This window comes from Aureococcus anophagefferens (assembly GCF_000186865.1).
Source record: "Aureococcus anophagefferens unplaced genomic scaffold AURANscaffold_8, whole genome shotgun sequence".
NCBI lineage: Eukaryota > Pelagophyceae > Pelagomonadales > Pelagomonadaceae > Aureococcus > Aureococcus anophagefferens.
Genome location: NW_008705568.1, coordinates 536527 through 561864, shown reverse-complemented (window position 1 = coordinate 561864; position 25338 = coordinate 536527). Strand labels below are relative to the sequence as shown.

Below are 25338 nucleotides of genomic sequence, written 5' to 3'. Positions count from 1 at the left end.
CCGAAGGCGGCGACCGCGGCGACCTTGGAGCGCGTCCGGTCGGACTCGCCGTCGTGGTACTCGATCTCCGTCGCGCCCCAGCGCGCCGAGTCGACCGCGTCGACGTCGTCGTTCGGGTCGCCGGTCGGCGACAGCGCGGCCCGGGCGACGGGCGCCCGGTGGTCGCCGGCGTGGAAGACGCTCAGCGTCTTCTTGGGCTTCGCCGACGTCCCGCGCACGACGCGCGCCTGGCGCGACCCCGCGCCGAGCGACTCGACCTTCGTCGCGTCCGGCGCGGCCCCGACGACGCGCGCCACGACGGGCGGCTTTTCCGCGGCCGGTGTCTCGTCCGGCGCGTGGGAGACGACCGCGCGCCGCGGCGCCTCGGGCGGTTTCGCGGCGAAGTCGAAGACCTCCGGGGCCGGCTCGACGCGCGGCCGGGACGCCACGGCGACGCGGGGCGGCGCGGCCGCGCGCTCCGGGGCGTCGACCTCCTCCGCCGTCTTCGACGACTGGAACACGAGCGGCGGCGCGGGCTCGGAGTGGAACGCGAGGGGCTTCGCCTCGGGCTCGCGCAGCGCGCCGCCGCGGGGCGGCGGCGGCACCTCGGACGCCGCCTCGACGGCGCGCGCGGGCGCCGCCGCCGGCGCGTCGTCCTCGGCTTCGGCGGCCTCCCGCTTCGCCGTGCGGAAGACGAGCGGCCGCCGCCCGGGCTTCAGCGCGCCGCCGTCGGGCGTCGCGGGGGCGTCGGCCGTCGACGGCGCCCGGGGCTTCAGCGCGCCGCCGGCTCGCGGCGGCGCCCGCCCCCGCGCGGCGGCCTCGACGACCGCCGCGTGGCCGTCCGCGCGCGCGTCCGCCGAGAACGCGCGGGCCACGACGCCCCGCGCGGCGTCGCCCATGGCTCGCCGCTCCGCCGGCGCCATGGCCGCGACGCGGGCGACGGCGGCGGCGTGGCGCGCCGCCGACGCGTCGCCGACCTCGACGTGCTTGCTGCCCGCGGCGAGCACGGGATCGACGAGGACGCCCGTGACGCCGTCCTCCACGACGTCCTCCACGGCGCAGACCCGCGTCGCGACGACGGGCACGCCGCGGGCCATGGCCTCCAAGACGTGCGCGCCCGACGCGTCGCAGGTCGTCGTGTAGAGGTAGACGTCGAGCGACGCGTAGAAGTCCTCCCGGTCGACGTCGCCGGCGAACTCCACGTTCGCGATGCCCCGGTCCCGGACGATGCCCCGGAGGGCGCCGAGGTAGGGCCCGTCGCCCGCGACGACGAAGACGACGGCGTCGTAGTCGAAACGGACGGCGTCCGCGACGAGCGGCGCGGCGAGCACGAACGAGATCGGATCGTTGGCCAACACCACGGGCGCGTCGCGCCCCACGCGCAGGACCCGGCGGCGCCGCGTCGACGGCGGCGCCGCCTTCGGCGGCGCCACGCCGGCGCCGACGAGGTGCACGTGGGGCACGCCGCGCTGGTACTGGAAGCGCGCGACGAACGGCGACGGCGCTTCGAACGCGCGGACGTCGCCGGACCACGCGGCCGGCGGCGCCGCCGCCCAGGCCACGCGCACGACCGCCGGCACGCCGCCGGCCCGCTTTGCGACGGCGACGCCGAGCGGCACCGACTCGCCGGGCTCGGAGACGCCGAAGTAGGCCACGACCGCGTCGAATTGTTCGTTTCTCACGTGGTCGACGAGGCGCGACACCTCCGAGTCCTCCCAGGCGATGCGGCCGCCGGCGTCGCGCCAGCGCGCGGGGAAGCGCGCCACGCTGCAGTTGCGCGCCGCGAGCGCCGGCGCGAGCGCGTCGCTGGACCCGCGGCCGAAGACGACGACGTGGGGGTCGATGCGGCTCCGGTCGACGTGGGCGCAGACCGCGAGCAAACTCGCCTCCACCTCGCCGTCGCCGAGGCCCTGGTGGAGGTAGGCCGTCTTCAGCGGTCGCGCGGCGGTTTCGACGAGCGCGAGGAGCCAGGATAGGCGCCAGAGGAGGCTGCCCATCGCGTCGGGCGCTCCGCGACGAGGCGGACTTGTACGGCAAGCGCCTCATCATTGCCACCATCGAGGCGTTGACGTTTGATCAGCCTCAGCCCATAATCATCGCGATCGCGTCCGCCATCAAGTCCGCCGTCGCGTCTGCAGCCACCGGCAGCCGCCGCTCTCGCAATCCACATCGTGCGCCACCGCTTGCACGCAAAGCGATGGCGTCGACCTACGACTTCGTCGTCGGCTGCGGCGCCGCGGGCGTGTCCGGCGGCCTCGCCGTCGCGGTCATGAACCCGCTGGACACGCTCAAGGTGCGCTACCAGGTGAGCGCGTCGTCCGTGGCCATGCGGCCCTTCGCGCTCGAGATCGTGGCGGCCGAGGGCCTCTGGGGCGGCCTGTACGCGCCGGGCATCCTCGCGAACTTCCTCGGCATCGGCATCTCCTCGATGGGCCGCGTCGGCTGCTACCCCTACGTGCGCGACGCCATGCTCGACGCCGCGGGCGCGAGCGAGAAGAACGCGCCGGTCATGTTTTTCGCCGGCCTGCTCGCCGGCGGCGTCGGCTACTTTGCTTCGAGCCCGGTATATCAGGTCAAGACGCTCGCGCAGGCCGAGGCGGGCGCGATCGGCGCGGACGGCGTGCTGACGTCCGGCGCGTCCAAGGGCGAGGTCCCGCGCTTCCACGGGCGGTCCCTCGCCGCGGGCCTCGCCGCTCTGGGCGCCGACGGCGCGCTGCTGCGCGGGTCGGGCGCGCTGATGGCGCGCGGCGCGCTGCTCAGCGCGGGCATGCAGCTCGGCTACGACGGCTGCAAGACGGCGTCGAAGCGGTACGGGTTCATGGACGAGGGCTTCGCGCTCCACGCCGCCGCGTCGACGGCGGGGGCCTTCGGCGGGTGCCTGTGCTCGACGCCCGCGGACGTCGTCATGACGCGGTTCCAGGCCGCGGGCATGGGCGGCGCGAACCCCTACGGCTCGTCCCTGGCCTGCGCCGCGGCCATCCTCAAGGCCGACGGGCCCCTCGCCTTCTACCGCGGCTTCACGCCCTTCTTCGTGCGCCTCGCGCCCGTCTTCGTCGTCTCGCTCCCGCTGACGGAGCAGATCCGCAAGCTCGCGGGGCTCGGCTACATGTAAATCGGTTCTTATGTGCAGGTATGTGCAGGGTAGAATGTGCAAAAGGTCAGGGCCGCGGCGTCTCCTCGAGCTCGCCGTGCGCGGCCTCCGGGTCCTCGACCCAGCGGACCTCGTCGCCGTTGAGGAGCTTCGTCGACAGCGACTGGAGCCACTCGAGGCGCTTGCCGTTGATCTCGAGGTGGCCCCGCGCCCGCTCGTCGTCGAGCCAGAGGCCGCCGCCGGTGACCAAAGCGCCCTCGCCCGCGTCGTGCTCGAGGTCCCGCAGCAAGGCCTTGCGGACGTCGACGGCGTTGTCGTTGGCGCCGACCGTGAGCACGCGGCCGCCGGACGCCAACACGAAGATGCGCTCGGCCCGCAGCCGGTCGCCCATGGACTTGCCGAGCCGCGCGCCGATCGCCGACGACTCGGCCTCGCCCTCGAGAGGCTCCCCGGGGACCTCGACGGCCGCCTCCTCCTCCCGCGGCGGCGGCGGCGCGACGGGCACCGGCGCGGGCCGCGCGCCCGAGTACAAGGCGTGGGCCGCGGACCCGAACTCCGCGACGAGGTGCATGTCGCGCGTCCGGATCTGCACCTCGAAGGGATACGACGCGCCGTGCAACCTCATCAACACCGTCGTGTGCAGCGACTGGTAGCCGTTGGCCTTGGGGCGGGCCACGTAGTCCTTGGTCCGGTTCTGCAAAGGCTGCCAGGCCGCCTGGACCAAGTTCAGCGCGTGGTAGCACAAAGCTTCGCCGGCGGCCACCCTCGTCGCCTTCGCGGCGGCGGACGCGTCCGGCGCCAGGGCCGTCGGGTCCAACACAATCCGGAGCGCGATGGTGTCCAACGGATAGAGCACCTCGTCGCCCGACGGGTCCACGACGGTAGAAAACCCGTCGACCTCGACGTTCGCCTCGGCGCGCGCGCGCAACTTCCGCTGTTTGCGCCACACGGAGTAGGGCTCCTTCTCCCGCGTGGACACCCGCAGACTCTCCACGGCGTTCATCAGCACGTCGTCCTCGACCATGAGGCGCCGCAACCGCGCGGACACGTCGCCGCGGACGACGGACCGGTCGTCGCGCTTCCGATCGAGGGCCTTGAGGATCTGGGACCGCGTCGCCGGGGCGAGGCGTTCAAAGGCCGCGTCCTCGAGGTCGTTCTTGAGCTGGTTGAGCCCGAAGCGGTCCGCGAGCGGGGCGAGGACGTCCAGCGCGTCGCGCGCGCGCGTCGACGGCGTCACATTGGGGACCGTGGCCTTGATGTGCTCCGACGCGGCCTCCAGCAGGGACGCCTCCCGCGCCGCCGCCGCCGAGCCGCACTCCTCGTGCAACTTCTCGAGGTGGCGCACCAGCAGCAGGGGCAGCGCGCGGAAGTCGCCCGCGACTGCCACTAACATCTGCCGCAAATTCTTCGCGTGGGAAGAAGGTAAACGACAAGTATACAACAGCTCGTCGTCGGCGAAGTCGTGGCGCACGTCCTGGTCGCAGCGCCAGAGCTCGTCGCCCTCGGCGTCCCAGCGCGCGCGCTGCAGCCGGTAGAGCTGCGACAGGTTGTTGAGGCACCGGACCAAACCGGCGGCTTCCGGGCCGACGGACGCTCGGATCTCCTCGAGGCGCAAACCATCTAACGCCTCGTGCGCCTCGCAGAGCAGGGCCGCGGCGACCATGTCCGCGTCGCCGCCGAAGGGCGTCCGCGCGATGTACGCGGCGATGCGCGCGCCGCGCGCTAAAACGAGCTTCGCCTCCGCGGGCGTCGACGTCATCGAGGCCCAGGTGTGCAACAACTTCGTCGCCGCGTGGGCCTTGCGGGAGACGTCGCCCGCCGCGTCGGCGCCCGCGGGGCCGAGGTCCGCCCGCACGCGTTGCCACGCGGCGTCGAAGAGCTCGGATTCCGAGGACGACGTTTTGTCGAAGGCCTCGAGGATCGCGCCCCACCAGCTCGACGAGACCTCGCCCTCGAGCACGTTCGAGAGGACGGCGCGCCGCGTCGGGAAGGCGCCCGACTCGGGGTCGTCGAGGAACTTGGCGCCGTGGACCGCGTGGTCGAACGCGTCGTCCGCCGCTTCCCCGCGCTGGAAGTCGCTGAGGATGGCGTAGGCCTCGTCCTGGCCCGGCCGCACGAGGAAGGGCGTCCACCAGTCGTCGTCGGTCGGGTTGGCGCCGAGGGAGGTCGTGGCGATCGGGACGCCGTTTCCGTTCTTCGGTGGGGTGTTTGTTCGCCGCCGCGTCTGCGCCGGGGGCGCCGGCGCGCGCGTCGTCTGGAGGCCGGGGCAGAGGCCCACGGCCGCCGCGAAGGCGACGACGCCGAGGCGCCGCATGCGCGGACGACGCGGGTGTTGCTTGGCGGCGCGCGTTGGCAATCAGCCGTGGTGAGACAGTGGTCTACACTGCGGCAGCTGGCCCGGCCCTTTCCCTTTTAAGCTTTATTCGTCGACGCGAGCTCAATCTTGATGTCTGCCTCGAAGTCTCACTTGAGCCCGGCTGCGCGCGATGTTCAGGCACCGATAGCACCAAAAGGCTGCCCGATGCAGCCCCTCGTAGCGCTCATCCTCGCACGCGCCGCGGCCTTCGATGGCTACCCGCACGTCTGCGACGGCGTCCCCTGCGGCCCGGGCCACGAGACCTGCGGCGCGCCCCACGCGCCGGCGGCCGTGATCCATCTCCAGGACCCGACCTGCGACATGAACGACCCGAACGCGCCTTTTGTGGATGATCGCGGCGCGCACCACGTCTTCTTCCAGAAGCGCATCTGCCGGTCCACGGGCGGCGCGGAGCAGGGGCCCGTCTGGGGCCACGCGGTCTCCAAGGACCTCGCGCGCTGGTCGTTCCTCCCCGTCGCGATCTGGAACGGCCCCGAGGCCTGGAGCGCCAAGGCCATCTACACGGGCTCGGCCACCAGAACCGACGGCGGCGTCGTCCTCGTCTACGCGGGCCGCGGCTTCCCCAACGCGTTCGGCGCCGCGCTTCCGGACGACACGTTTACAAACTACAAAAAACGCGACGACCCCCTCATCGAGAAGACGGACGACGACCCGTCGACGGCCTGGCGCTACGAGGGAACGTGGCGCATGATCGCCAAGGGCGGCAAGATGCCGGGCTGCGACCGGTGCGACCGCGACGGCGCTCCCGTCTACGCGACGGCGGGCTCCGACTTCCTCTCGACGTGGAAACTAGAGGGCACCTCGAACTTGCCGTTGGGCGAGTGCCCGAGCCTGTTCCCCAATCCCGGCGCCCAGCCGGGCGACCCGACGCACGTCCACTTCTACGGGAAAGGCCAGGCGTTCTACCACCTCGGCGACTGGGACGACGCGACGCTGACGTGGACGACGACGACGGGTCGACCCGTCGTCGCCTGCAAGGGCGCCGCGGGCGAGGATCCGACGGAGTGCCGAAGATTGGACCGGGGGGCGGGCTACTACGCGCCCAAGGACTACGACGTCGGCGGCCGGCGGATAGTCTGGGCGTGGCTCTCGGGCGTCGCCCACGGTTGTTTGACTTTACCGCGGGAGCTCGCCTACGACCGCGAGCTCGGGATCCTGACGTCGAACCCCGTCGCCGAATTGCGAGGCTTGAGAATAGCGACGGTCGCGCGCGCGGACGGCGCGTCGCTCTATGAAAAACCGCTCGCGCTCGACTGGCCCCGAGCCGACGCCGTCGAGATCCTCGTGCGCTGGGGCGGCCACTCGCGGAAGCTCCAGCGGGGCGCGGAGCTCGCGCTCTCCTTCGGCGCGGGCGGGAGTCTGTCGCTCAAATGCGACGCCTCCGGCTGCGCGACGTCGCTCTTCAAGACGGGCGACGCCTTCGCCTGGAAGGCCGACGACGCCACCCTCAGCCTCCGGATCTTCGTCGACCCCGTCGCCGCCGAGGTCTTCGCGCAGGGCGGCCGCGTCGCGACGTCCGCGCCGCGCGGCGGCCGGCTCCGCGCGCGCGGGCCCGACGGGCAGCCCGCGGCCGTGCCGACGAGCCTGCGGCTCGCGGCGACGGCCGTCGACGGCGAGTTCGCGGAGAGCGCGACGGCCACGGTGCGCGTGTTTTCCCTCGCGTCGATCTACGAGCCGGCATAGAATACTACGCGACGGGGGGGCGCGCGCGGCGGCGGCGGCGGCGAAGCTGTGCGCGCGCTCGTGCGCGCACAGCGTCGCCGCCCACAAAAAGAATAAGGTCAGGCGAAGATGTTGTCGACGCGGTAGCCGAGGACCCAGACGGCCTCCATCTCGTCCTTGAGCGCTTTCTCCGCGGCCTCCTCCGCTTCTCTGTCCGTCGTCTCCTGCGACGCCTCCTCGGCGTCGAAATCGGGGTCCATCTTCGTCTCGCCCTCGGGCTCCTCGCCGAGGAAGTCCGGCGACGTGCCGGGGACCGACGCCTCCCGCTCCAGGTCCGGGGCCGGCCGCTTCCGGGGGCTAAAGGCGTGGTGCGCCCCGGTCACGCGGGCCGCCTTCTTCCGCAGCTCGCGGAACCGCGTGGGCGACGTCATCGGTGAAAGCCGGGGCCGCGTCGGACCTGCTCCCGGCGCCGAATCCCAAGGTCCAGCGGCTGCCGTCCCCTGGAGTCCCTCGTCCTCGAGGGCTGCCCGCCGGCAAAGGGGAGAGTGCAGACGGCAACACTGCGATGATGCCGCTGCCCGTGGCACAGCTCGTGCTCGAGAGCTTGCGGCAAAGAGCGCCTCGTCGAGATGCTCCGCCAGGCTCGCCGCGTCGCGGCGACCCGCGGCCTCCGGCGGTCGCTGCACCTCGCCCTCTACAAGATCGACGACGAGACCGTCTGCCTGAAGCTGTCCCACGAGCAGCTCCGGGGCAAAACCACGGAAGAGCTGGAGGCGCTCTACGCGCCGAAGCGCGAGCGCTTCGACCTCGCCTTCGCGGCCGGCGACGACGCCGGCGGCCAGGTCGCCGCGAGCTTCGGCGCGACCGAGGACGCGGCCGTCGTCGCGGAGACGTTCGAGGCGCTCTGGCCCGACGACGCGGACGTGACGTTCCACGTCGGCGCGCCTCCCGCCGGCCGACCCGTGGCCCTCGACGACCTGGACCTCGCCGCGGCGGCGGGCGCGGGCGACTTCTACGCCAAGTTCGGCGACGTCGTCGCGCCCGTGCACGCGCCCGTCGTGCCGAAGAGGCAGACGCTGCCGCCGCCGGAGGCCGTCGCCGCCGCCGCGGTCGCCGTCGTCGCCGGCTACGGCTACTACGGCGTGTAACATTCGATGTCCATAGAACGGGTCGTCGTCGCCGCCGCCGGCTACGGCTACTCCGGCATGGGAAAAATTTCGATGTCTATAGAACAGGTCGTAGCTATGTGCAGACTGATTTCCCGGGGGCCGCGTTCGCTCAGCCCGACGTCGGCGACCGGAGGTCGTAGACGAAGATGGACTCGAGGCAGTCCTGGATGGCGATGCGCGTGCGCTGCATGTCGTCGATGTCGTCCATGTAGTGGCCGCTCTTGGACAGGGAGATGGTCACGTCCTCGGTCTCGATGCGCTGCGCGAGCCGCACGCACGTGTCGAAGGGCACCTCCTCGTCCATGAGGCCGTGGAGGAGGCGCACGGGGCACTGGATGGGCAGCGTGCGCTCCGGCCCGTCGAGGAGCAGGTGGTGCTCGCGCGCGTCCTCGATGAGCGCCTTCGTGATGGGGTACGTCTTGTCGCCCCACGTGACCTCCTCCATGCCCTCCATGATGCGGTCGATGACGTCCTGGGGCAGCCGCTTCAACAGCAGCTCCTCGGTGAAGTCCGGGTCCGCGGCGAGGCCGACGACGCCGCCGACGAGGTCCGGGTGGCGCATCGCGACGAGGCACGCGATCCAGCCGCCGACGCCCGCGCCGACGAGCACGACGCGCCGGTGCTCCTCGGGCGACGCCACGGTCCGCAGCAGCGTCACCGTGTCGTCGACCCACTTGGACAGCGTCGCCTGCTCGACGTCGCCCGTGGACCGGCCGACGCCGTGGTAGTCGGCGACGACGAAGCTGTACTCGTTCCGCCGGCACCAGGTCCGGAGCGAGCTCGACATGGCGTTGACCTTGGGCAGCGCGAGCGACGGCAGGAAGACGATGGCCACGGGGTCCGATGCGTCCGGGTGGTCCGCGTCGAAGATGATGGTCGACGACGCGTCGCTGGCCGGCAGCAGCAGGTCGCGGCCGGAGGTCTTCCAGTTGTCGCGGGAGATCGTCGCCTCGTAGGTGAACTTGTGACCGAGCTTCTGCGTCGGCGGCGGTACGAGCGCGACGGCGGACGACGAGAGTGCTGCCAGGGCGCACGCGATCATCTTGGCGCCAGCCATCCTCGAGAAATCTTCGGTCGCCCGTCTCGAGTGGAAGTCTGCATGTCCTTGGCGAGCTGTGGCAAAGTTGTGGCAAAGTCGGCCTGCGCTGCTAGCGCGATGGTTCGCGCGAGACAGCGCACCCAGGCCATCCTGCTCTCCATCTTCGCCGCGACACGCGCCGGCTTCGGCGACCGCGCGGCCATCGCCGACGAACTCGCGCACCAGCCGCCGCTCGTCGTCCCCGACGCGCGGGACACCTGGGCGGCGCAGTTCCCGGAGAAATGCGCCTCCGCGAGCCCGGCGGCGTCCGTCAAGGGCGGCCGCGGCGCCGGCAACGAGTCGCACGCGCTGCACTGGTGGTGCCGCAGCGCGCGGGGCCACCCGACGGCCGCGCGCGTGACTTCGTTCGTCGTCTTCAAGGCCGCCCGCACGGGCAGCGAGTGGCTCTCGGAGACGCTGGCCCACCTCTCCGACGGCGTCCGCGTCTATNTCGAGCCCATGTCCAAGCCCAAGTGCGTCGCGCTGAACCGCAACGCCAGCGGCCCGTCGCAGCCCTGCGCGGTCAAGCTGCTGCGGGGCGAGTGCCTCGCGGGCCAATCGTCCTCTACGAGGACCTCACGACCCACGCGGAGCGCGTCTTCGAGTCGCTGTTCCGCTTCCTCGGCGCGGGCAAAGCGCACTACGCGTCGTTCCCCGACGCCGTGCGCGTGCGGAAGCGGTACCCGAGCCTCTGCGACGACGCGATCGCGAACTGCGGCGCCGTCGCGGCCGCGTGGAACGGCACCTACCCGTGCCTCGCGGCCATGCTGTTGGACGACGACGGCTCCGCGGCCTGGTCCGCGCCCGAAACCATCGACGCGCCCTGCGCCCGCCTGCCGCCGCCGCGCCTCCTGGCCCCGGGCGTCTTCGGCCGCCACCTCGGGGACGTCTTCTAACCACAAAGCATCCTCGGGGTGCCGAACCTGGCTTTCTTCATCACCTTAGGAACGCGAGCGCCGCGACGGAAAAAAGGACCGCGCCCGCGGGCCGCAGCCCGCCCGCGGCGTTGCAGTAGTCTGTCTTGCAGCAGAGCGTGTCCCGCGTGTACGTCGCGTCCTCGCGGAACTCCTCGATGTACTCGGAGTGGACGTCGAGCTGGTCCTCGTCGCAGGTGTCGCTGCACTTGAGGAACATGCACTCCTGGTCGTCGTTGGCCAAAGTGTAGTACTTGTCCCCGAAGTACTCGGTCATGCCGCACTCCGTGCGCGCGAGGCCGTTGACGACCTGGCGCACGCAGAACTTGTTCTGGCCCTCGGGGCAGAGGATGGCCTCCAGATCGCTGTTCGACGCGTAGCCCGTGTTCCGGCCCACCTTGTTGCTGTAGAAGCACTTGAGGTTCTTGGGGCCGTTCGGGTAGTCGTCTTCCAGTTTGGCGCCCGTCGTCTGGCCGTCGGCGCCGGCGTCGAGGAGCGCGAGCGCGCAGGCGGCGTAGGCGACGTCGGCGCGAGAGGCCGGCGACGCGACGTCGACGACGGCGCAGGCGACGAAGAGGCCGAGCGGGCAGCGCATCGTAGCGGTCCGCTATCGGCCGGGCCGGGCTGCCAGCAAATGTGCAGGTCAACATGCCTTCACACTCGGCCCGAGCTCTGGCGCCAAGCGATGATGAGCTCCAGGCCTCTTTCGCAGCCGTGATACATGGCCTCCATCTTCCTGGCGGAGCTCGATGCGGACGTCATCGGCCTCGGCGAGGACTGCACGAACCCCTTCTTCGCGAAGCCCGCGCCCGCGGCCCCGGCGGCGGCGCCGCCGCCCGCGGGCCGGCGGCGGCGCATGCAGCTCTCCGTCGAGGCCGACGACGACGCGCTCGCGCTGCCGAAGCCGAGGGGCATCATGCGCACGGCGGGCCAGTCCACGCAGGCCGTCGTCTCCGTCGCCGACTGCCTCGCGTGCTCCGGCTGCGTCACGAGCGCGGAGGCGGTTTTGGTGAACGCGCAGTCCGTCGACAAGTTCCGCGAGGTGTGCGGGCCCGACGCGCGCGTCTTCCTCGGCCTCGCGGCGCTGGCGTCCTTCGGCGAGCGGCTGGACTGCGCGCCGGCGCGGGCCTTCGCCGCCGTCGCCGCGGTGCTCCGGGAGGTGCACGGCGCGGAGGCGCTTTCCGAGGCCGCGGCGGCCGCGACCGCGCGCGCGGAGACGGTCCATGAGTTCGCCGCGCGCCTCGCGGCCGGCGCGGGGACGCCGGAGATCCCGGCACCATCCATAGCCGTGTCGGCGACGCGGTACCGGCGCCCGGACGGCGCGACGGTCGAATGCGGGCCCGCCGCGGCCCGGACGGACGGCCCGCTGCCGCTCGTCGCGTCCGCGTGCCCCGGCGTCGTCTGCTTCGTCGAGAAGACGGCGCCCCACGCGCTGCCCTACCTGGCCTCGACCAAGTCGCCGACGGCCGCCGCCGCCGCGCTCTGGAAGCGGTCGGCCCCGTCCTCGAAAGTCGTCGCCGTCGAAGCGTGCGCGGACAAGAAGCTCGAGGCCGCGCGCCGCGACCTGAGCGGCGACCACGGCCCGGACGTCGACTTGGTCCTCACGGCCCAGGAGCTCTGGGACGTGCTCACGGAGGACGCGCTGCGGGACGCGCTGGCGGACGCCATGGACGACGACGACGACGACGCCGCGACCGTCGAGGACGTCGCCGCCGCGCCCTTCGCGGCGTCCGGCGGCTTCGCGGAGGCCGCCTACCGCGCGGCCGCCGGCGCGTCCCTGGCCGCCGGCGCGCCCGTGCCCTTCAAGCGCGAGAAGAACGACGACTTCGTCGCGGCGAAATTGGACCGCGGGCCGGGCCTGAAACCCCTCGTCTTCGCGGTCGCGACGGGTTTCCGCAACGTCCAGCGCGTCACGTCGCAGCTCAAGAAGGGCACCTGCCCCTACGACTTCGTCGAGTTGTTGGCCTGCCCCGTCCGTGTCGCCGCGTCCTTTCTTTTGAAGGAAATTCTACGCGCGCCTTCTTGTCACGGCGGGGCCCGCGCGATCTCAGTCGCTTCGCCTCGCCCCTCCAGTGCGCCGCAAGAGCATCGGGCCATCGGTCGGATTTGCCGCGCGCGCGCGCTTCTTTCAAGCCGCCTGGCATTACCGGGACCCACATCCCTCAGGCGGGCTGCGCGAACGGCGGCGGCATGTTGAAGGTCGACGGCGAGTCGCGGCTCGACGCGAAGGCGCGCGTGGCCCGCGTCGAGCTCGCCTACCAGGGGCCGGGGTCTCCCGAGGTCGAGGACCGGGACGCGGTGCGGGATGTGCTGCACACCCGGTTCCACCACGTTCCGAGCCTCGAGGAGACGCTCAACCCGGGCTCCGCGCGATGGTAAATTCCCCTGTTGTTGTCGTTTCTCAATCCCGATGGTAGAACCCCCTTATGATGAGCGGCGGCGCGCGACGATGCAAAGAGCGCCGGCGGCGAGCGCGGCGGCGACGAGGACTCGCGGCGCCGTTCGGGGCCGCCGCGGCCGCGCCGCGAACGACGCGTCGTAGACCCGCTTCTTCGTCGCCGCGGGCAGAAACGACGCCGCCAGCGCCGTGAGGTTGCACTGCACGAGCTCCGCGTCGGAGAAGCCGAGCACGTCCTGCCAGACGGCGTACTCGCCCGACAGCGTCAGGTCCATGATGCCCGGGATCGTCCGAGTTGACGGTGATCCGCACGCCTTTGTTCCACAGCTCCCGCGCGGGGTGCGCCGCCAGGGAGGGCACGGCGCTCGTGAGGTAGTTGGACGACACGGAGACCTCGAGGACGGCCCGCTTCTCGAGGACCGCCGCGAGCGAGCCCGGGTCCCGCAAAATCTGCAGGCCGTGGCCGACGCGGACCGCGCCGAGCACGTCGACGGCGACGCGGCCGTTGGACGGGCACGCGCCGAGGTCCTCGGCCGCGTGGCACGTCGCCAGGATGCCCGCGGCGCGCACGCGCGCGAAGTCGGGCGCCCACTGCGCGAGGTCCAATTCCGCGCCTGGGCCGGAAAAGAGAGATTCAACGTCGCTTCAACGTGAGTGTTCCGCGCGCGCGCGTTCCGGAAAAAGCATGCACTCTTCAAGACCGTTCCAAGAGATGATCGCTCGTCCAAAAATCAGCCAAAACGAGTGGAAAACGGCCGAGATAGGAGCCTTTGAAATTGGGAATTTCGCACTCTTTTCCTGCCCTGCTCCGCGCCCGCGCAGTCGAAGCCGATGAACGCGTCCCGTCGCCGCAGCAGGAAGTCCACCGTGTCGCGCACGCTCTCGGGGCCCGCGGCGCCCACGGCGATGCACAGGAGGCCGACCTCGACGGGGTAGGCCGCGGTAGCGCGCTTCACGCCGGCGCGCACCGCGTCGAGCGCGTCATCCCATGAATAACATGCCCCCCCGAGAGGAAGGACGGCGCGTAGCGGAGCTCCAGCGCCACGACCCGGTCGCGGTGCGCGTCCTCGACGCACTCGAAGGCGACGCGCTCGACGTCCGCGAGGTCCCGGAGGACGCGCTGCGACCGGCCGAAGCGGTCGAGGAGCGCCGACAGGTTCTCGAAGGGCTCCGCCGTGAGGTAGTAGCCCCGCGGGTCGTCGGTTGCGGCGGTTTCTGCGAGGCCGTGCTTTTCCGCGAGCTCGATGACCGTTTGCAGACGCAGGGCGCCCTCGAGGTGGACGTGGAGGTGCACCTTGGGCAGCCAGGCCCAGTTCGCCTGGTCCCGCGCCGCGTCGCGGCAGGGCGCGCAGACGGTGGCGCTCGTCGGCGTCTTGCCGGCGAAGAAGTCGCAGATGACGCACATGGCGCTGGTTCGACCGAGGCTGCAGCCTCGAGCAGCGCGCGAGCAGTGACGAACTCAGGCGGCGGACTCAGGCGAGCGCGCGGGGCAGCCTGAGCATGAGCTTCTTTACCTCATGAGCTCAGCGCAAACATCGTCGCTGAAAGTGAGGCAGCGGAGCACCGCTCTCCAACACACTCGAGTCTCGCGCGCCACTGCGACCGCCGGCGCCCGCTTTCCGAGCGCGCATTCGCGCGCCGCCCTTGACCCTTGCAACGACGCGCACCAGCCGCGCGACCACCGCCACCCGACGCCGCGCGTCGAAACCTCATCACGGCATCCCTCGCAGACACGTTCCGACGCACCGCAGCATCCACCATGGGCGTCACGGTCGAGACCTCGTCCCCCGGCGACGGCGTCACCTTCCCGCAGAAGGGCGACAAGATGAAGATGCACTACACGGGCACGCTCAAGGCCGACGGCTCCAAGTTCGACAGCTCGCGGGACCGCGGCAAGGCCTTCGAGTTCACGATCGGCGTCGGCCAGGTCATCAAGGGCTGGGACGAGGGCGTGGCGAAGATGAGCCTCGGCGAGCGCGCGACGCTCCAGATCACGGCGGACTACGGCTACGGCGCCGCGGGCCACCCGCCCGTCATCCCCGAGAACGCGGACTTGGTCTTCGACGTCGAGGTCCTCGCGATCAACGGCAAGAAGGGCTTCTACACCCAGGCCGAGTTCGACAAGTACAAGGCGAAGCTCGACGAGTGGCGAAGTAAGCAGCTCGCCAAGTACGACGACAAGCCCGAGTGGGCCGCGAAGAAGGACGCGAAGCACACGGACCGCGCGGGCTTCGACGCGTGGCTCGCCGCCGAGATCGAGACGAACTGCTCCGCCGTCAAGATCCGCGACTAGGGGGGCGCGTAAGCTCCTTTCGCCGCGATGCTGGTCTCTTGCACGACGCGCGAAGCGTCGAACGTTCGCTTACTCCGCCACTACGAAGCTCCGATCGGCCCCTTACTTCGCCACGTTGACCCGCTGCACGAGGAAGTTGTAGTTGTTGAGCGGCAACCGCGGGTTGCCGCAGCACTGCGTCGAGACGAGGGAGAAGTGGTCGTCGGCGACCCAGGCCGGCGGGATGACCGGCGTGTAGGCGCCCGCGGAGCCGTCGCTCATGACCCAGTCGTCCGCGCGGAAGAAGGGCCGGAAGGGCCCCCAGGGCGCGTCGCCCTCGAAGAGGGTCAGCTGCGTCCGCTGGTGGCCCGTGCGCCCGTTCCGCTCGTCGGGCGTGTGGTCGGGCCGCGGGTAGCCGTCGACGGAGATCCAGGCCCAGCTCGCGAAGACGAAGCTCGCGCCGCCGAACGCGTTGACCTGCTGCACGGAAGTCATCAGCGGATTCGAGAAGACCGGCGCCGCGAGCGTCGCGTCGCTCGTCCAGCGCGGCTCCCCGCCGTACGACGTCCCCATGAAGTACTCGTAGGCGCCGACGTCGAGGACGGCGTTCGCGGGCACGCGGCCGAGCAGGACCTGGTCGTTGTTCTCGAAGAACGCCGCGCCGGACGTCGTGCCGGGAAAGTAGACGTAGACGAAGTCGTCGATGGCGCCGGCGTTGTCCCGCCCGAACTGGAGGAACCTCGGCGCCGCGAGGTTTCCCGCGAAGGTGCCGTTCATCGCGTCCTCGTCCCACGTGGCACCGCCGTCGCGCGACGCGACGATCCACGCCGGGCCGTAGCGCTGCCGGTTGAAGATGGGGTCGTCGCCGTAATCGAAACATGATATCGCCCAGTAGAGCGCGCCGTCGACGGAGATCACGCCGGAGCTTTTTAAATTTGGAATGGGCTTGTTCTCCCACGTCGGGCAGAGCTTTCGCGCCTTCGAGCCGTTGATGGGCACGGCGGCGCCCGCGCGTTGGATGTGCTGGCACGACGGCGAGGGCTGGTTGTGGTGCGGCGTCGGCTCGAGCGTGCAGTTTAAATCCTCGGGCTGGCCGTCGACGCTGAAAAAGGCCAGCGGACTCTCGGGCTCGCCCGGTTGGTGGTTGTCGCCCGCGCCGGTGTACTGTCGGCCGTCGCGGCCCCAGGTGATGGGAAATTCGTCTCCGTTGATGCCGATGATTATCTCGGGGTCGAGCGACGCCGTCCAGGACGACGGCTCGCCCGGTGGGTCGCGCGACGGAAGGTGGCCGCGGACGCCCGACGAGAGCCCGGCACTCGCCGCCGTCACCGCGTCCACGTCGTCGTTGAAACCGCAGTTGTGCGACGTCGCGTTGTAGACGAACGCGAGGCACGACCAGTCGCCGCAGCAGGCGTAGCCACACGCCTCGACGCTCGCGATGCCCGACACGTCCTTGTATCTCGACCCGGACAGCAGCCGCGTGCTGCCCGCCGCGTCGTACTTGATCGCCGCCGGGCATCGGCTGTCTCGCTGGTACCGCGGCTCGATGGTCGCGTGGACCGTGCGGCATGCTAGCAGAAGAGCTACAGCTCGAGCCATTCTCCAATCTGGCGACCCCATTGGCCGCGCATTCCGGCTGGCCATTCTCAATTCTGGCAGCCCAATAGGCCGATGCTCGCCTGCGGTTGTAGTTCAATATAACGGTTGAAACTTGGCATTATGGCGCACAACAATTAGGGCAGCGTGCAACAATTAGGGCAGCGCCAATCGATGGGCTCCGCGGCGTCCATGGCGGCGCGCAACGAGGCGCTCGACGCGTGGCTGAAACTCGAAGCTGAGGAGGACGTGCTGGAACCGGAGCTCAGGATCTGCGATCCGCACCACCATCTCTGGGACCACAGCGGCGACAAGAGCCAGTTCATCGTCACGCTTGTCGCGGGCGGCGAGGTCGCCCGCTATCCCAAAGCTTATCTGCTGCCCGAGCTCCTGCGCGACGTCGGCGGCGGCCACAAAGTGGTCTCCACGGTCTACGTGCAGGCCGGGAGCTACTACCGCGCGTTCGGCCCGCGGGAGGAGGCGTCCATCGGCGAGGTCGAGTTCGCGCAGGGCATGGCCGCCGTCGCCGACAGCGGGTGTTACGGACCGACCCGAGCCTGCGCGGCCATCGTCGGCTCTGTGAATCTCGCGGACCGGTCGGCCGAGGCCGTGCTGCGGACGATGATGAAGCAGCGCAACTTCCGCGGCGTCCGCGTCGCGACGCCGGAGCTGAGCGAGGACTTCCTGGCGGGCGTGGCGCTCCTGGAGAAGTACGATCTCGTCTACGAGTTCTGGGACGAGGACTTTGCGACGCTGCCGACGCTCGTCGAGCTCGCGGGCCGCTTTCCCACGGTCGTCTTCGTCCTCGACCACTGCGGCGGGAAGCTGGGGCCGTCGACGGACCTCAGGGACTGGGGCGCGCTCCTCGGCATCGTGGCGGCGAAGTGCCCGAACGTCGTCTGCAAGGTCGGCGGGCTTCTCGGTCCGAAAAACGGCTTCGAGCTCCACGCGCGCGAGGCGCCCGTCGGCTCCGAGGAGCTCTGCGACCTGCTCTTCCCGTACTACGCCGTCGCCATCCGCGCCTTCGGGCCGTCGCGGTGCATGTTCGAGAGCAACTTCCCCGTCGACCGCATGGCCGCGTCCTACCGCGTCCTCTGGAACGCGCACAAGCGCGTCTGCTCGCGCCTCGAGCTCGGCCCCGAGGAGAAGCGCGAGATCTTCCACGACGTCGCCGCGCGCACCTACCGGCTCGCGAAGGACGACGTAAGTTAGATCCACTCCCGCCGGCTCAGGGGCGGCGGCGGCGGCGCGTCGTCCCCCGGCGGCGGGACCGGGGCCTCGGGCTCGGCCCGCGGCGGCGGGGCCGGGGCCTCGGGCTCGGCGCGCGGCGGCGCCCCCCCGCCCCGCGCCGGGTCGATGGCGACGCAGCGCCGGTTCGCGCAGGCGGCCTTGCGCGCGCCCGTGCCGCCGAATTGGACCATGTTCTTGCAGTTGCCGCACTCGCCGCAATTCGGCGCCGCGCACCCGGCGCACGCGTTGCAGCGCCGCCGCCGGGGCGCGCCCTTGTGCGACGAGGAGCCGCCCGGCTTGGGCTTCTTCGGCGGCGACATCTCGGCGCCCGGGGGCCGCTCCTTCTTCGGCGGCGAGAGTTGAGGGGGCCCGTCCGGCTTCGGCGGCGGCGGCGACCGCGCGCGGAACCGCGGGTGGTCCGCGACGGACTTCGTGAGGTCGATCCAGCCGATGGCGCCGCGCGGGTGCTCGTAGGCGATGCCCGTCTCGTAGACGACGGCGTCCTTGATGACCCAGGCGTAGCAGTTGCGGTACTTGACGCGCGCGCGGAGCTCGTCGGCCGTGTCGGGCTCGCCGTCGTCGCGCGCGTGCACGTGGTGCCGCGGCTGGAGCTCGAGGAGCTCGTCCTTGGTCAGCGGGCCCCGGCACTCGACGAAGGTGCACTCGCCCCAGACGAGGCCCGTGCCGGAGCAGATGAGGCCGAACCGCGTGCCGCCCTTCTTCGAGATCGTGCCCCGGAGCTCGACGGTCTTCACGCCCCGCAGGATCTTCTCGAGCCACTCGGGCTTGACGCAGAGGGCCAGGTCCGGCCAGGCGCCCCGGGCGACGCGCGCCGTCGACGCCAGCGCCGCGTCCATCATCGCCATGATCCGGTCCTTCTTCTCCTCCTTCTTTTCGTCGTACGACTTCCCCGCGTCGTGGGATCTCCCCGCCGCCGCGTCGTCGTCGCGCCGCGGCGGCGCCTCGCGCGGCGCCGTCGCCGGCGTCTCCGCCGGCGCCGGCGGCCGCGACCGCCGCGGCGTGCAGGCCAGGTCGACGTCGCCGTCGTCGCCGGCGTCGCGGTCGTGCGCGGCCCAGTACGCGCGGACCTCGGACGCCTTGGCGTTGACGCCGCGGTCCTCGTGCCGCTCTGCGAGGCGCCGCACAGGCTTGCGCACGGCTTTCAAAACGTCGCGGTCCGGCGCGGGGAGCGCGAGCAGGCGATCGAGGATTCGGCAGATATCCGCCGGCGCCGCGCCGTCGGCGAGCTGCACGAGGCGGCAGGGGTCCCGCTCGGCGGCGACGTCCATGGCTGCGATGTTTGCGGCGCGCCAAGAGCGGTGTGACGCCGATCGCCGGGCGATTTGAAGCTGCCGCGCGCGCCGGCGGCGGACGGGAGGTACTTCGCGCCCGCAGCCGCTTCGCGCGCGCGCGCGCGCCTGGCGGCCGGCGGCGCGCCGCGCCCGCGAGGCCTCCGTAGGCTCCGTATGCCACCGCCGCCGCGCGCCGCCCCAAAGTACACACAGCCGCCGACGCGTTACTCCATCTTCGACTCGATGAGGGACTCGATGGTGACGTCGTGGGGCGGCGGCGGGAAGACGACCTTGCGCTTGATCGGCGGCGCCAAGGGGATCTTCTTCGGCTTCTTGCCCCCGCGGAGCGCCTTCAGGTCCGGGAGGAAGGCGCCGCGCTGGCCGGCCTTGAGCGACTCCCAGAGCTGCTTGACGAGCGCGGCCTTGGTGAGGCCCTTGTGGACGCCGTCCGCCGGGGGCAACCCCGCTTCCGCGCGGCTCGCGGCCGCCGCGCGCGACTCGAGGAAGTCCACGAGGTCCTCGAGCGCGTTCGCCTTGAGCGGCTTCGTGATGGCCACGTCGGCGATGGCCGCCAGCGCCGGCGGCAGCAGCACGTCGACGTCCGGCGTCACGCCCCGCCGCTTGCCGACCCACGACGCGACGGTCAGCGCGTCCGCGCCCGCGTCGCCCGACAGCGCCGCCAGCCCGCAGACCAGCACGTCCTTGCCGCTCCCCGCGGGCCCCGCCGCGCGCTTGAAGAGCCGCTCCAGCGCGCCGCACTCCTCCGGCGGGCACGCGGACGACACGAGCACGACGTCGTAGCCTCGTTGACTCCCGGCCGCGCCGCCGTCGATGGCCCGGCGGTCGAGCTGCTGCTTGCGCTGCGTCGCCTCGGACGCGTTCATGCAGAGCTCCCAGGAGAAGCGCTGCTTCTTGAGCATCTTCTCGGACCAGATCTGGTCCTTGAAGTTCGGCTCGACGTACAACACGCTGTAGGGCTTGAACTCCCGCGCGACGCGGATGGCCTCGCCGCCGAGCTGGCCCCGGTAGACCAGCTGGCCGCCGTAGAACATGAGGAAGGTCGGCAGGGCGCGGACGCCGTAGCGCTCCGCGACGTCGCGGTTCGCGGACATCTCGACCTTGGCGACCCGGTACTTCAGATCCGCCTCCGACGCGTTCGCCCCGTCGTCGCCGGGCAGACCCGCGTCGCCCCGCAGGATGGCGCCCCAGACGCTCTCGGCGACGGCCTCGGCCTTGCGGCAGACGCGGTCGTCCTGGCGCACGCACGCGACGCAGACGAGCTGCGTCGGCGAGCACCGCTCGTCGACGAAGGTGGCCAGGTCCCGCGGGTCGACGACCTGGAGCGTCTCGCGGCCCGATTCGCGCTTGCCCGTGGGGTTCGTCGCCGTGACGACGCCGCCGGGCACGACGATGTCCTCCGCGTAGCGGCCCGACGCGTCGCACAGGATCGACGACCGCTCCAACAAGGGATTCTGCTCCATCAGCGCCTGGCGCATCTCCAGAGCGTTGAGGCTCCAGTGGGGCGGCGGGCCCGCCTCCGCCGGCGGTTTCTTGGGCTCGTCGTCCTCGGGGCCCTTGAGCTTGCCCGTGTAGATCGTCGATCCCAGACCGGGCGTCGGCCCCGTCTCGTCGCCTGTGTGGAAATCAAATCTTCAACCCGACTTCAATATTAGCGTATTCGAATGCTTCGACGCAAGATCTTCGGCTGGGCTTCGAGAACTCGACGAGAGCGATCGATCCGTCCAAAAATCAGCCGAATCGACTTCGATTTGACCGAGCTAGAGAATTCTGAAGTTTGGTCAGGACCACCCAAACCAGTGGTTGGTTTCCACACAGCTCGTCGCCCGTGGGCGCGAGCCGCGGCACCTCGTCCTTCGTGCGCGCCAGCGCGTCGCTCCGCCAGCCCGTCGGGAACTCGCGGGGCGCCGTGTGGTCCGCGTCGTAGGTGTCGAAGTCGCGCTCGAGGCCCGCGACGACCGCGCGCGCGCCCGCGTTCGCCAACGCGGACGACTTCGGGTGGAGCCGGTTGCGGTCCGCGGCGGCGGCCTCGCCGACGGCCGTGACGCGGTCGCTCAGGGAGATGCGGTCGATCTGCGGGTCCAGAGCGCCCGCGAGGCCCCGCGTCGCGTGGTCCAGGTACGTGTCTGTCCTTTTCGTCTTGTGCCCGACGTCGAAGTCGCGCGCCAAACCCGCGTCGCCGCCGCCGCCCCGCCGCCCGCCGCCCCGCGACGCGTCGCCGTCGGCGAACCGCAACTTCACCTCCATCTCCGTCCGGCCCGTGAAGACGAAGGTCATGGAGTCGTTCAGTCGGATCTCGACGCGCGGCGGCGGCCTGCCCGCGCGCTGCGCGCCGCGCGCCCACTTCCACTCGTGGGTGATGGTCCCGTCGCCGTCGCTGAGCATGCCCTTGGTCTTGTTGAGCACGAGCCGCGCCCCGTCGTCCCCGATGGCGAAGCCCACGGCGTGCTCGTCGACGGCGCAGAGCAGCGTGCCCTTGCGGTCGTCGTCGTAGAAATAGAAGCGGCTGCTGTAGTCGTTGACCTCCGACACGCAGGCCGCCACGCGCCCGCTCAAATAGTAGGCCATGCCGCTCCCGTCGGGGCTGAAGGCCATGCGCGACGACATGGCCACCGACGGCGCCGGGGGGCGCTGGCAACCGATGCTCGGTATCATCGTGGGTTTTTGTGTGCAGTTTTGCGTTGGCCGGGGGTCACGGTCACGGTAGGCTCACGGTCCGTCGCGATACTTGTCGCGATCGCTGCCCGGCGGTGTGCGCTAGCGGCGCGCGTCTACGCGAGGAGACTTTACTCGGAGTCCGAACTGTCGGACTGTCCGCCGCGACGACGGTAGCGAGCGCGAGAGTACAGGAGCGGGATCGTCCCGCGGACTCGAAGCTGCAGCTTTCTACTCGATTCGAGCACGCGATTGTCGGCAAATTGAAATCGGAGCTCGACGGTTCCAGCTACGAAGTCGAAGAGGACCTCGTCGAGGACGATGGGCGCGGCGGGTAGAGGATCCAGGAACGACGAGTAATCGACGTAATCCTCCTCGTTGTCCGACTCGAAATCCACTTGTTCGTCCGGAGGGTAGTGGCCCTCGGTGAAGCGAGCGAAGGGAGGGCCGCCGCTGGGGGTCCAGTACTGGACGAACGATCGCTCGCCCTCCGGGGGGTGCGGGTCGAAGTCCGGGTCCTCCGAATCCTTCTCGCTCCAGTGGCTCTCCCAGCCATACACGTCCATGTCGGACCCGCCGTCCGGCTCGCGGAAGTCGGCGGCGCGCACCGCGTAGCCTCCGCGCCGGGTCGCTCCCCGCTCGAGCTTCCGTTGCTTGGCTTCTTCCACGTCGTCGTGGTCGGGCCGGAAGGAGAAGGCGCAGAACGCCTCGATGACGCGCTCGGGCCGGTCCCCCGGGGCGACGCCGTCAAACTGGTAATCCTCCAACTCCCGGCCGAAGAGGTCGACGCGCCGCACCCGCTCGGACGGCAGCGCGCGGATCTCGGCCGCGGACTCGGGCGGGACCAGCGACAGCGCGAAGTCGCGGAGGGCCGCGCACCGCGCGCCGGCGGTATCGACCGGGTAGTGGAAGAACCCCCCGCGCGGACAGACGATGGCGACGTGCCACGCGTCGACGGGCCAGGGTACGGACGACGCCCGGCGAAAGAACGTCCGCGAGAGCGACTTGGCGAAGTTGGTCGCGCGCGTGCTAACGAACCTCCTGAGTGCTGGTCGAGTTGAGTCGTAGTAGTTGGTCCCGTACAGGATCGTCGCCGACCGATACGCGACGATCGCACGCGCGCGATCCGCGAGCGCGCGCCACCGGCTGGAGCGGCTGGATCCGCGCCGCAAGCTCCAGGGGCTCTTCCCCGGCATCACCGGGGTCATGCACGGGATGCGCTTGCGGAAGCGCTGGGGCTGGCGGCGGACGGTGTTCCGAATGCCCGTCCGGTGGGCCCACGGGTCCGCGCCCTTGTGCTCGTCGAGGAACGGGAAGCCGCCGGCCGCGCGGGGGTCCAGCTCCTCGCCGTCGTCGAACCACGCGTCGAATTTGGCGCGATCGAGCCAACTGCCGCCTTCGACCGCGACCGCCGCTGATATGGCGTCGGCGGCGGCTCCGAGCTCGCTACGCGACCGAGAGTCGCCGCGGCGCGGTTCGCAGTAGCGGTCCAGGATCCACTCGAGATTGTCCCAGACGTAGTCCTTGACGGACACGACGGGCGTCGTCGCGTCCGCGGGCGGAAACCCGACGCTCGCGAGGTGCTCGTGCTTCGCGATCTCGTCGACGGTGGCGCGGAACGCCTTCGAGACGCCGCGCAGCTGCGACATGCCCGCCACGACAAGGAGCGCGTCGAGCCGCTCGTTGTCGCGGAACAAATCGTCGCGCTCGCGCATGATGTCGTCGTGCTGCTGGATTGCGATGCGCATGTGCGTCTTCTCACCCATGACCCGCGGGCCGTCGTCCGACGCGTACGAGAAGATGTCATTCACGAGCTGGTGCGGCAGAACAGGAAACAGGTTGCCCAGGCAGCGCTTCGCCGCGATGCGCGCGCGCGTCTGGACCATGGATGTGTTGTCGCTGCTACAGCTTTGAGGAATAGGTACGACGAGGTTGCTCACGCGGCAGAGACGCGCTCACTGTGGTCTACAGGGAGAGCGGCCATGGATGCTCTCCGAGCGGCCTAGCCTAAGCTACAGGTAGGATCTTGTGTCCGTCTCATCCGTCGCTGATCGTCGGGCGAGCAAGGTGATGAGCGCCGCCCCTGATCGCCCTCCCATCTACCCCTGAGAGATCTTCCGGCTGTGCGCGACGTCGTGGGAGGGCTGGTGTCGACGGTGGACGCTGTGGTTGATCGAAGACCGCGTGACGACACGTCCGGCGGTCGAAAATCGCCGCAGCGGCTGTCTCGCCGCTCGCGGGCCGAGACGTGCGCCGCGCCACCGCGGCCGCGCGTCTCAACGCTCGTGTCGGTCTCCACGACTGTGTGCCACCGCTGAGCCGCGGACGCCGCGATCCGCCGCCCCCACTGGCCGCGCGCCGCCCCGACGCGCTCGCTCGAACGCCCGCCTCCCCGACCCCCGCGCCGCGCGCGCCCCCTCACCCGCCGCCCCCCCGCAGTTCAAGATGGGCAAGCGCACGAAGAAGGTCGGGATCTGCGGCAAGTACGGCATCCGGTACGGTGCCTCGATCCGTAAGAACATCAAGAAGATGGAGGTGTCGCAGCACAGCAAGTACAACTGCGTCTTCTGCGGCAAGGACTCCGTGAAGCGCCAGTCGACGGGCATCTGGAAGTGCCGCTCCTGCAAGAAGGTCATCGCCGGCGGCGCCTACATGCTCAACACGCCCCCGGCGGTCACGGCGAAGACGACCATCGGCCGCATGCGCAAGCTCATCGAGGCGCAGGCATAGGCGTTCCCCCCGTTCGACCCACCTTAACCACCGCCTTGCGCACATTCGGAACGTCGGCGCGGGGGGAGTTCGGGGTCGCTGCTTTCGCGCGTCCCGCAGTCCGACGCGGAGTCGACGCCGCGTTTATCGCGGCCGCGGCGCGCGCGCTCGACTCGGGCGCGGGCCTCGACGGCCTCGACGACGCCCCCTCGACGACAGGACGTCCGCCGACACCGCAGACTAAATCCCCGCCCGCGACGGCGCGGCGTCTCAAAAACCTTAACTTGAACGCTTGAGGCCGACGTTGCGCCACCTTGAAGATTGTTTCTGTGGTTCGAGCGCGGGATGGCTCGGGCAGCCTCGGTGTGACGGCCCATGCTCCTCCTCCTCATGCTGCTCCCGCATAAGACCTGGGCGCTGCTGCCGCTCCTCTTATTGCTGCAGCCCGAGCCCGCGGCGGCGTCCCTACCGGTCGCGCCGGACCTCGTGAGCTACGTCGCCTCGCTCACGCTCGTCATCGACGACTTTTACGACGACAAGATCTCCGGCGTCGAGTTCGACGTCGACACGTTAGTCTGCACGGACCTCGGCTTCGAGACGCTGAGCTGGTCCAACGACGGCCCCGGCGTCGCGTCCGTTCGCGTCCGGGGCGTGTCGGCGACGTGCTCCGGCGAATACGACTGGAAGTACAAGACGGGCCTGGGCACGCTCCGGGGCGACGGCGAGCTCCAGGCCGCCGTGGAGGGGTCGAATCTAGTGATCCAGGTCGAGGGCGACGTCGGGTCCGGCGGCCTCTTCGAAACCGTCACCGTCGTCGGCTGCGAGGCGAACGTCGCTTTGGACGGTGTGGAGCTCGGCGGCAGCTCGCTGCCCACGGGCTCCATCGAGAACTTCGTGC

The 25338-nt window shown here is 70.8% G+C and overlaps 7 protein-coding genes across 7 annotated transcripts; 4 read left to right on the top strand and 3 right to left on the bottom strand.

Moving 5' to 3' along the window:
* Positions 1-2689: 2689 nt before the first annotated feature.
* On the top strand, positions 2690-3067 carry AURANDRAFT_7435 (hypothetical protein; the record flags this gene model as incomplete). Its single annotated transcript, XM_009038212.1, has 1 exon — positions 2690-3067. A coding segment is annotated over one exon (378 nt), but the record flags the coding sequence as incomplete, so codon positions are not given.
* A 16-nt stretch (positions 3068-3083) lies between these two features.
* On the bottom strand, positions 3084-4789 carry AURANDRAFT_37386 (hypothetical protein; the record flags this gene model as incomplete). The annotated part of the gene is made up of 1 exon (XM_009038270.1): positions 3084-4789. The coding sequence occupies one exon, from the start codon at positions 4731-4733 to the stop codon at positions 3138-3140; it is 1596 nt and encodes a 531-aa protein (XP_009036518.1).
* A 3598-nt stretch (positions 4790-8387) lies between these two features.
* Positions 8388-9065, bottom strand: HDR1 (hypothetical protein; the record flags this gene model as incomplete). Its single annotated transcript, XM_009038269.1, has 1 exon — positions 8388-9065. The coding sequence occupies one exon, from the start codon at positions 9063-9065 to the stop codon at positions 8388-8390; it is 678 nt and encodes a 225-aa protein (XP_009036517.1).
* A 1227-nt stretch (positions 9066-10292) lies between these two features.
* AURANDRAFT_63821 (hypothetical protein) lies at positions 10293-10865 on the bottom strand (the record flags this gene model as incomplete). Its single annotated transcript, XM_009038268.1, has 1 exon — positions 10293-10865. One exon carries the CDS (start codon positions 10863-10865, stop codon positions 10293-10295), a length of 573 nt encoding a protein of 190 aa, XP_009036516.1.
* Positions 10866-14427: 3562 nt separating this feature from the next.
* Positions 14428-14754, top strand: AURANDRAFT_17413 (hypothetical protein; the record flags this gene model as incomplete). Its single annotated transcript, XM_009038544.1, has 1 exon — positions 14428-14754. A coding segment is annotated over one exon (327 nt), but the record flags the coding sequence as incomplete, so codon positions are not given.
* Positions 14755-16773: 2019 nt separating this feature from the next.
* AURANDRAFT_12585 (hypothetical protein) lies at positions 16774-17727 on the top strand (the record flags this gene model as incomplete). The annotated part of the gene is made up of 1 exon (XM_009038545.1): positions 16774-17727. A coding segment is annotated over one exon (954 nt), but the record flags the coding sequence as incomplete, so codon positions are not given.
* Positions 17728-23804: 6077 nt separating this feature from the next.
* On the top strand, positions 23805-24501 carry AURANDRAFT_60062 (hypothetical protein; the record flags this gene model as incomplete). Its single annotated transcript, XM_009038546.1, has 1 exon — positions 23805-24501. One exon carries the CDS (start codon positions 24177-24179, stop codon positions 24459-24461), a length of 285 nt encoding a protein of 94 aa, XP_009036794.1.
* Positions 24502-25338: the final 837 nt, after the last annotated feature.